General features: G+C 32.3%; 1 protein-coding gene across 1 annotated transcript in view; it reads left to right on the top strand.

The window, feature by feature from the left end:
- The first annotated feature begins 1,589 nt into the window (after positions 1-1,589).
- LOC110998844 (centaurin-gamma-1A) overlaps positions 1,590-10,905 on the top strand; it is a 126,825-nt gene continuing 117,509 nt past the window's right edge. The window contains exon 1 of the mRNA XM_022267635.2: positions 1,590-2,044. Coding sequence (XP_022123327.1) covers positions 1,849-2,044 — 196 coding nt within the window. The 5' untranslated portion in view covers positions 1,590-1,848. The remainder of the gene's footprint in view (positions 2,045-10,905) is intronic.

The following is a 10,905-nucleotide window of genomic DNA, read 5'->3' as shown; positions in this document are numbered from 1 at the left end:
TATCTACATTTCAAGTCGAAATTATATATTAATCATTTTTCGTATTTTATAGCGCCATAACAGTCTGATGATATCAAGTAACATAGAATAAAAAGAAACAAAAGAACATTATCTTTATATGTGATTGTTGAGACCGTTTTGGACTATCAATGTGAAGTGAAATTGGAGCGATTCAATTATTTTGGAGAATTAATCTTACCTCTATTTAATTTCAAATATTTACTATGTCTTCATTTTGATCTTAAAAAGAACGGACGGACCTATGATGATATTTTGCTTCGCAATATGATAAAAACTTTTATTATAGTATTTAGATTAACTTATTAAAATAATTAATGTATTTATATAATAATAGTAATTTTACTGTTTCTTAAACTATAAATTTATATACAAGTAATAAATTGCAATTTAAAGACTAATGTTTTAATAACAGCAAGGATTTAACAGCTAATGTAGTGCAAAACATATCTAACAATCTATAACTAAATCAGTATTTCAAAGTTGTCTTTCTTTTCTTTTGTGTCAATTTTAGGAATGCGTGTGATGAAAAGAGGTAACTAATAAGTACTTTAGTTAAAAAAACTAATTAATTGAGTTATCATTTCTGTCTTCTTCAGTGACGCGCTTTATACCTGCGTTTGAGTGATGGTAATACCTGTAAAAGCCAGTACTACGAGTATATCATATAATATCATATAATATAGTATATCGGTACAGCGAGTAGGCATCGGGGTCAAGGGTTATGAATTTTCCTGCAATCCGGTAAGAAATCTCGGAAGACGACTTCACCTGTAACTGCTTTAGAGTTAACTCGTTTGTATTCTTAGCTAGCCAATGAATCAAACACATTAATAGAACATCTAATTATCTCTCTCTAGATTTTCATATTGTTCAGTCCCTGGAATGGTTGTCACATTTGAGGTATACCTAAATAATAATAATTATAAATTTGGTACAGAATTATAGAGTACTATCAACTCGAAATTCTGAAGATAACAATTTCAGTCAAAATGGAACCGGTTTAATCGTGTATAGAAATAATTAGCATTTTTCATTTCGGGGCACGTCAAACTATGTATGTGTATGTATAATAAATATTAATGCAAGACTGTTATCAGAGAGACAATGATTATACAGATCCTTTAACAAATAGTCTTTTATGAACAGTGATTTTATAAGCAAACCATCCTTTATTAACAGTAGAAAAGTATATTGTAACTATATAGAGTATATTATGCAATTTTATTCTTTGTATATATGTATATACTTTTTTTACTTTGGAAATCCCCTCTTTTAATATTTTCGTAATATCCTGACCAAATAAGACGTTTATTAAAGAGGAATATACAAACAATTACTTTAACTGTATGTTTAATTAACATTAAAAGTATTCATTAATATTTTTAACCTGATTATTTCCTGCTTTGAAACTTTGAAGCGACATCTAGATAAACACTGCAGTACTCTTGAGTTTCTACTGCTCATCAGTATATATATGAAAGTTCAGAGGGCGCTGTTTTCAACGTTTGATTACGTCAGTTATTAGGAGCCGGGAGTCGGGACGCACATGAAACGCCACAGTTCGGTAATGGCTACCAACGAGGTGGTCTATTCGTTTGTTATCAGTATATTTCTCGTTAATTGATTGTTTACATTATTTTCTTTCGTGTTTTCTGTGAATTTATATACTACGCTAGTGTCTTTGTCGTTTTGTTTTAAAGTTATAACGTTATATGGTGTAATAACACGTGAATTTGTAAGATTATATGCAATGCATCATCCAGTGTAGTGTTGTGATATATGAATAATTCTTATGGTTGTAGTGTGCTGATTGGTCAGTCTAGCTAAATGCTGGGGTTTAGAAGCAGTATGTGCACTCGGCAGCACTCGCAGGCGTGCTTAAACACCTCCCTGTCGATACGGCAGGAGATTCAAAGATTCGAGAGCGTTCATCCGTCGATTTACGCTCTCTACGACCTTGTGGAACTAGTACCGGACCCGCTGCTCGCACAACAAATCCGTGATCATGTCGTGGCTATAGAAGGTTGGTTACCAAAACTCTAAATATAAACCAAAAATATTTATTGGAGTACTTAATGTTCAACACAGTTAATGTTTTTTTTCTACCTCTAGTTCCCCATGGGGAAGCATTTTTTACCTGCGCCACCAAAGGGTTTGAGAGGAGTCATTAATAAATAAGTTTCATTGTTTACTTTAACTTTACTACTCTTTAGAGTATCATTATTTAGTTGTAGAACATTAGAAATGCTATAAATTCTACATTGGACATACCTATTCATTAACTTTTAAAACATACCGCTCTAATCCTTATCCTGTTGTGTCTGGGGATTTGCCTTGCTTTTATTACTATTTGATAAGGAACCTGATAACCTGTTTAAAAATTAAACATCAATGCTTTTCGATAACGTTCACGAGCTTTTAACGTTAAAATTAGGTGTAAGAGGGGTACAATAATCAAAGAGAATACCATAGTTTACGATACCACAGATTATTCATTATAGAGTAAATTGTAGAGTTCATTGTCTGCATTTCAATGGCAAATAGAGCACTACCTAACTGTGCAGTGTAATAAAACTGTAATAACCCGACTGAGTAGGTACTGTATTGTTGTGAAATATCCCTTTGTCTGATCCACGGATAATTATTAAAAAAACTATTGTTTGTTTTCAGTGGATATCGACCGGATGTTTGTGTATAGCGTCTTTATTCTAAATTTAAAAAATCTGTCAAGGACGGAGCATACCTTAATTCCGAATATAAAAATTATATTTTATTTAAGGAAGAACATAATTAGCCTTTTTTATTATGTATTTTAATATACAATACAAAATTATTTTAAAATCAATCATGTTAAAGCTACGGCTAATTGGGAAAATCGATATGGGTTTCATTCGACTAGGGTTTCAAGTGAAAACGACGACAAACTAATCTAAATATTGGTAGCGTCAGAAACTTTCTCAATTAAAGCCAAACAAATTGATTGACAAATTTAAACTAAATCAACAGTTGTATTAAGACGTCTTAAAAAGATAAGCTAATAAATATTAATTCCGTAAAACAGAAGTATTTTACAAAACGCCATATCCCCATAATTTCTATTGACAATTTACGCGATTGACACTAAAACTAATAAAATTTACGTACTCCTCTCATCATTCAAAATTTCGAAGCGGGAGTTTTTTATTATAAACATCATTCGCTTAATCGTTTTAAATGGCCTTCATTTGCTTGATTCGGCGTTCGTGTGGTGTCCATTATGGAGTATTAAAATCTGATAGCAGCGTAATCGATGCCTACCACAACATTTCACTTTAATAGACAGATCAAGGCATATAGGCTTTATTGATTAATCAGATAACATATTGATTTTTATATTAGATATTGTATTGCCTTTAGATACTTATTTCTGATGTTACTATATAAATATTTTTATTTTAATATTACAGTACCGATAAGGTCCTAGATGTGACGCTTAGGCTTAGTTTACGTAATCAGATTTACTACTCTATTCTATTGACAGCAAAAGTAATCAAAGCTCTTAGAAAAAATTGTAATTGTAGGAATCCTCAAAAATGCAATTCTTTTTTTAAGCATAGACAATGTGTGCGTAATGTGTACAAAAGTAAATATAATTACTATTGACGTAATCACCAAATAAAAAAATTAAAGACCCTCCCCTACACCAATAACGCTTACGTAATATTTGAACTGCCCCATAGGTAATAAATAAAATAACATAATAAAATGTGTTTATTCGTTATAACAATGCATACCAATGTGTTGGAACCCTTTTAAGTAAAAGATACCTGAGTCAAAGTTCCCAGCTTCTCCATAACCAATTTAATAGTTAAGTAACTGCATAAGAAAGTAAATATTTTTTTTTTTAAATGCCACTTTTAATTTCTTTTTCAAAACTGTTTACAATATTTTCGCTCACACATTTTTTCTCACTATATCTTACCCTTATTAACTTACTTGACCAACTTGAGCGATCAACTCGAAACCGCGTTGATATCCGAAAATCAAAACCGCCGTAGACGTATTTAGTATCCAGGACATGAAACGCATTAAAGTTAAATCCAGTATTCGTGTTTAGTACAATGCAGCAACCCATTAAGCAGATCAAACCGAAATGGGTTATATTGCCTAACTAGTGTGTGAACAAGCTCTGTTGGTCCGGTGATGAATGTCACAGAGAAATTTATGTATGGTAGAGTTGTTTCGAATTCAACACAAGAGATAGAATCTATACACAACAGTCGGTGGTTTTCGAATACAGAACGATTTACCATTACGCATAATTGCGAGAATAACGTTATTCTGTTTTGCTACAAATAACAATATTTATGCTACGCTAGAAATGAGATAAAAATCGTACAACTCTGTAACAAAGATTTTTGAATTTAGAACGTTCTTCGACAATGCGGATAATTCGTTATTAAAATTGTAATTTGTTCATTGCATATATATCCTATACTTAATTGAAAATATATTTCTTATAACTCTGTTATGTAGAACTAATAATGTTATTTATTTTTAAATTAAGACCATTTTATCTTTTGTTTGTTTAGATATTATTAAATGATTGCCAATTAATAGATTGTCCAGGTTTGTTTTTACTTCGATCCTATACTCTAATATTTTGTAAACAAAGAGATTAAACTATTATAGATTATATTGTTAAGTTATTTTATTTGTGTTTATAAGACAATATTTTAGATAATTGTTTTGTTTTTTAAATAAATAATAAACAGGTTGGCAAAATTACAGGTTTATTTCTCTGGATCACACTGGGCTAATTAGACATTTCATTCAAGACTCATTTTTGTGTTTTTTCATTACTTTGATTGATTTTACATATAAACTTTTGTAGATAATACTTATGTGTGTAGGAATTAAGGAAAGTATTAATCGCGTCTGTGTGAAATTAACTTAAAAACCACCAGACGAATTTTCACTAATAGACACAAATTAAAAAGGTATACAATTTTTTAAGATTTACTTGTTACTAAATGTGGGTGGACGCTTTATACATCTCAAAGAAAGAATTGCTTCCTTAACAATTCATTGAAATAAAAATATTTCCTAATTTTATCAATTAGTTGAGCCTCCTGCCCGTTTGCCACCGGTTCTATAAAAAAAAATCAGTATTAAAAGCTCTGACGAAATATACAAAGCATCGATGTGACATCAAATGAACTTTCAGTTACATGTTCGATTCAATAAAATCACGTTAGCTTATCTCATACAACTCTAAACAGTGCTGACGTTTTGTTTGTTTCCTGTTTACATTTTAACATAAAAATTCATGGAATTTTGTAATATTTGGTGAGTGAATCTGTTTGTAAAATTGATATCTGGCCAATTCTTTTGTCCGTTATATTGAACAAAATTAAAGGGCTTTTAAAAGTATTATATAGGTACTTAATAATAGAATATACTTTTTTTAGAAAAGAAAGATGTTCCCTAGTTCATATGTTACATTATGCCCACAGGTCGATGGTGTATTCGACCTGTGAGCTTGTTAGTATGTAGGCACGGCATGAATTATAAGGATAATGTTGTTCTATATTGCCATATCCTATTTACAGCTAATTATAATTTATGGGAAGTGGAGTGGTCGTTCGTTTGCTGAGCAGCCGACTCCTGTTTTTTTGATACATTTCACCTAGTCTAGTATTAGTTAGGAGGGCATTGTGCTGTCCAAATTCTCGATGTGCATCTCGCGGAGTCGACGCAGCATATCCCAAAGTATCGAGGTTTCTAGTCGTCTTGGGAATTGTCCGCTGGTTTTGAGAGCCATTCGATACTGGCGTTTAATTTTTTAGTAAATTGCTCTTAATGTAACGTGAGAGCAACCTACTTAATAACAACGTCGTTATGACTATCGGTTATTACGACCAAATATAATTAATAGTCCCTTCAATGTCGTCATAATAGATTTTTACTATACTAAAATTTTTAAAACTATTAAATTTATTTGTTTAAATTTAAAAAAAAACATTTGTATGCTTAGAGTTTTCATTTGATTACATAATATATATATGTATTCCCATTATACTGCCAAGACTTGATAATTACTTAATTAATATCCTTAGCAAAATATTCATTGAAATGTCAGTATGTAGGCGGAATACCTATTGCCACATTCCTAAGCTTAAATATTTAGCTATATTTACCGTAAATCACATACCAATCTTGAGCCCTATTCCAATTTACATAAATATCAATAGCACGTAATACCTTGTTAAACATGATTATGTCAGCCCACAGCGCAAAAACCCACTACATCAGTTTCGGAACACCTGTTTGTGAACATTGGGTATTGATTTAACATTTTCCGAGTTGTCTCAGCCAAGTAATAAATATAAAACTTTCTGTCGTAGATACGTAGAGTTTACGACGTATGCTTTAGGACGTACTGCCCCTATTAGGGCATGTTTTTTTTTATAGGACCGGGGGCAAACGGGCAGGAGGTTCACCTGATGTTAAGTGATACCGCCGCCCATGGACACATGGATCTCGCGGACACATTACTGCATCCGTATATTTTTGTTTAAGTCACACGATCACCATTCTGCAAGTGTTAATCAAAGTCAAAGTCAAAATTTATTTATTCATATAGGTAAAATAATGTACACTTATGAACGTAAAAAAAAGAAATATTAAATGAATTTAATTTTACATTTACTGCCAGTTCTCAAATCAAGGGCGTAGAACGGAAGAGAAGAACTGGCAATAAACTCTCCGCCACTGTTTTCAATCGCCAAGTTTTTTTTTTACACAATGTAAGGAGCTGCAACCACTACACCATGTTCCATATGACATATTAATAGCTCGCATAATAAATAATAATATCTCGCCGACGTCTTAAGGCTTAAAATCGCAATAAGCGTTATTATTAAAAATTATTTGAATATAATAAACGGCTCAACTACAAGAGTCTTCCCTTCAATTTTGATCCCCTTGGGCCGAGGGGGGCACAGGCACTAATTAAAGATTTAAGTTAGGTACCTAATACCTGTGACCCTACAGCTGGTTCTTTCGTCGCTCAACGAATAACTGTCGCAATACAGCGAAGAAATGCTGCTAACAACAAGGATTGCCACAGAGACCAATAATTTTAGATTTATTTTAATTAAATTACTGTCGTAAGAATATTGTAAAAGCTATATATTTGTGTTATGGAAATTAATACTCTTAAGTTCTAGATAAAATACGACTGAAGTTAATAATACATTTGCAAAATGTATAGAAATATTGACTTGTCGTTAAATTTGCGACTACACTTCGAGAGGAGGAACGTATAGAGTCAATTCGTCACGTTCTGGTCGTCGGAAGACATTTTCATAGTTTGTATATTATAACCGCTTTTGCCTTATTTAGTATATTTTATGTTTTTGAAGCTACATGAATTATTTTACAGACATTTTGGTTGACTCTTTATGCGTTCAGATAAATATTTTCTGAGCTAAAATTACTTTAGTATTATTAAAAGGACTACTAAAAACTGTTTAACGCATTTGATATTGTAAAGTAATACTATAATCGTGTAGTCAATAACGTTGTTGTTGATCTTATGAATATTATTGTTACGAAATCTAATTTGTTACAATTACTATTAGACATACAATTATAACAATAAGAGGAATTAAGAAAGACCTAAATGATCAATACATCTACTTAGATCAAATTTTTATATTTTCCCTCGTAATGGTACCTAGTTCTCTCTGATACAAGCGATGTTTCTGTAATTGGCTTTCTCTGGAGAAACACGAAAAGAACAAAAGCTAGTGTTGTATAAAAGTATATGTTAGCTAGAGTACACATTGCCCTAGATATTCATCAAGTGATAGGAGGGGAACAAAGGTTATAGGGTTATATATATATATATATATATGTATATATGTGTGTACTATGTGCTGTTTTGGAAGTCGGATGAGACACAGTTATATATGTACTGATGTCAGTATTAAATAGTACCTATAAGTATCTTTTTGGGTAGCACAATGTATTCTAAATTTCGAAAGTGTTTGTGTATGAAACTAGAAGTCGTATCGAGATGATATTTTGAATTTATTGAAATATATATTTAACTTATATATACATGTTCCAGGTAATTTATAAGCTTTATCAAAATCGGGAATAGGGTAGAGTAAGGAAGAAAAGAAATGGGAAAACTATTACTAATGTTATTTTCTTACTTTAGTTCTTAGCTAGCTACTTTAGTTGTACAATCAAAGCGATTTTGCGATATATAGGTTTATATATATCATCTATATATGTAAAATATTTTTTCGTTATAGATCAAATATTAGCATATATATATATACATTTCAGAATGTTAATTAATATTTAGTACCGAAAATTTTAATTAAATCATATATTCAAATAGTAATAGATATGCAAAGAAACGCTCCCTTTCTCTCGGATTCGTCATATGAGATATTTTTTGGCAGCTGCAGTTGACAATAGAGAAATTCACAGATAACTATCATAAACAAATTAAAAAATATAACTGAAATTAAATTTAAATTTTACTTACAGATTAGTCTAATAGTAAAATAACATATCCATCGAATTCCGTCAAAATTCAAATAACGGGGTCGAGAATTCGAAATTTGAATATCAACTTGCCAACTGCTTGACATTTCTTATTTAGCTCGGCCATTCGAAATACCTGAATTGGAAAACCGTTCAAGCGATGATCGATAAAACTTGGCATTTGTTAACCGATAAACAGCATCATATTTAACCAACTCTATTATCGTCAGTCACGAAATCCTTTGTTGCAAAGAATGACAATTATCTACATTTACACGCAATGGCGTAGGGAATTGTGTTTCTAGTGTACGTAACGGGTAACATGTGTTGATTTTGTTTTTATGAAAGTTGCGTAGTACAAGTAGCGGCACGAAACTCTAGCGCTGACCGTTATTATATATAAAAAATAAGGTACCTGAGGGGGGCTAGCGGAATGAAGAGCGTCGATTGGCTCTCCAGTCGCATTCCAATCCCCTCCGTATCGGCCAGCGCTAGACTTACGTGCCTATAATAGTATCTAATGGATGATTTCTTGGTTACGCGTTGGCTTTGACCCATTTGACGTTCGTGAACTGACGAAAATAGATGTGCTGGTATAGATTTTTAATCATACGTCGGCTGTTTGTAACAGTATATAGTCTACGTAATCCATGTCTATCATTATTTATTATATGCCTACTAGGTGCGCCTGCGAACTTTGTTTCTTCCTAATGCCTAACCTACCTTTTGAGTACCTTGGAACATTTTGTTATGCTACCCCAGAGACTATTCGGTCTTACGGAATAACAATTTTTTAGGTGTTTTTGTAATTTTTCACTATTTAAACCTTTTAAAGGGTTTAAGTTATAAAACCCTTATTAATCAGAGATTTGAAAGAGAGATAGCAGCCGATTCTCAATTTTATTGAATATACATAAAAATCAGAATCAGAAAGAATCGGTCAAGCCAGAGTGTGGAAACGAAGATTGGGACACGTGACTTTTTTTTTATAGAATAAGGGGCAAACCGGCAGGAGGCTCTTCTGATGTTAAGTGATACCGCCGCCCATGGACACTCAACGCACAAGACAGAGTGCTCGCGAGTGCCTTGCCGGCCTTTTTAGAATTGAGCTCTTTAAAATTATTATATGTATTCTAATTAGGTGCAAAAAAGGTTGGATAGTTCAAGTTAATCATTTTCACACGTAAACGCGTCTATGCTCTCATAATACTTAAAATTAAAAAGCTACATCTGCCCATTAATAGATTAACTGATTGTTACTGTGCAAGACATTAACCAGAATATGCCAATACTCGGCGTTAACCGATTGGACACACAAAGAGTTTTTATCGCAAGTTGAACGCCCAGTAATTGTTATCCAATCGCCAAGGTTATAAATCATTTGTGGGCGCGATAAGCGTTTATGAATTAAACCTTATAGTTTATTAATTGTTTTAATAGATAAGTGTTAATCTCGGTTATTATTAATTTATTATAAATGCGCCTCCAAACGCATTGTGTCCACCTTGGTTTGATAAAATCATGTTTTAATAAATATATATGCACACGGTCCTATATCATATTTATTAAATTGAAACATTTAGTACGATGTGGACTAATGGGATTTTTGTGTTTACCGCTCCCTACTGGTTTAAGAAAACTGTGTAACTTTAGGTATAAGAGTGTTTCAATGGTGGTCGGGATATGAAAAAAATCATGATACTCTACGTGATTGTACCAGGGCGATTATCTATTTTTAGTCACCAGATTAGAATGTACGCTAGTTGACATTGTGTTCAGTCTAATTGAAGCATCGCCAATTTAACACTTTGCCTCATGATGTCATCTCAACAATGCCTCTGTTTCTGTCCGAACTCATTCTAAATTCATATCAGTCATATCGCAGAGATATCCAGAGTCGGAGTAATAATAACGTGTACATATAAAATGCGGATTAAGTCAAACATCATGCGGGAAATGCCTTAGACCCAAATCGGCGTATGTCAGGCGCAGAGGGCTCATCGAAAAACAAACAATTCCCCTACAACAACATCTTGACCACATATCTCTGCATCTGTTATTTTGTATATACGTAGTACCTACTATCAAATGTCTACGGCTCTTCGGATAGTAATTTCTCATCGGAGCGTTTTAATAAAAAAAAAACAATAGTTAATACTGATTGTTACTACTTTGTGTGTCCAATCGGTTAACGCATAGTTTTGGCATATTCTGCTTAATTTCTTACAAGTAACAATCAATTAAGCTATTAATGGGGATATGTAGCTTTGTTCTTTAGCAATCAACAAAAAAAGTAGGTTAAAAAAAATTCATTTTAATTATAAAATCCCCGAGGGCTGT

Source organism: Pieris rapae, chromosome 2, assembly GCF_905147795.1.
Source record: "Pieris rapae chromosome 2, ilPieRapa1.1, whole genome shotgun sequence".
Taxonomy (NCBI): Eukaryota; Metazoa; Arthropoda; class Insecta; order Lepidoptera; family Pieridae; genus Pieris; species Pieris rapae.
This window is presented reverse-complemented; position numbering and strand designations above follow the sequence as displayed.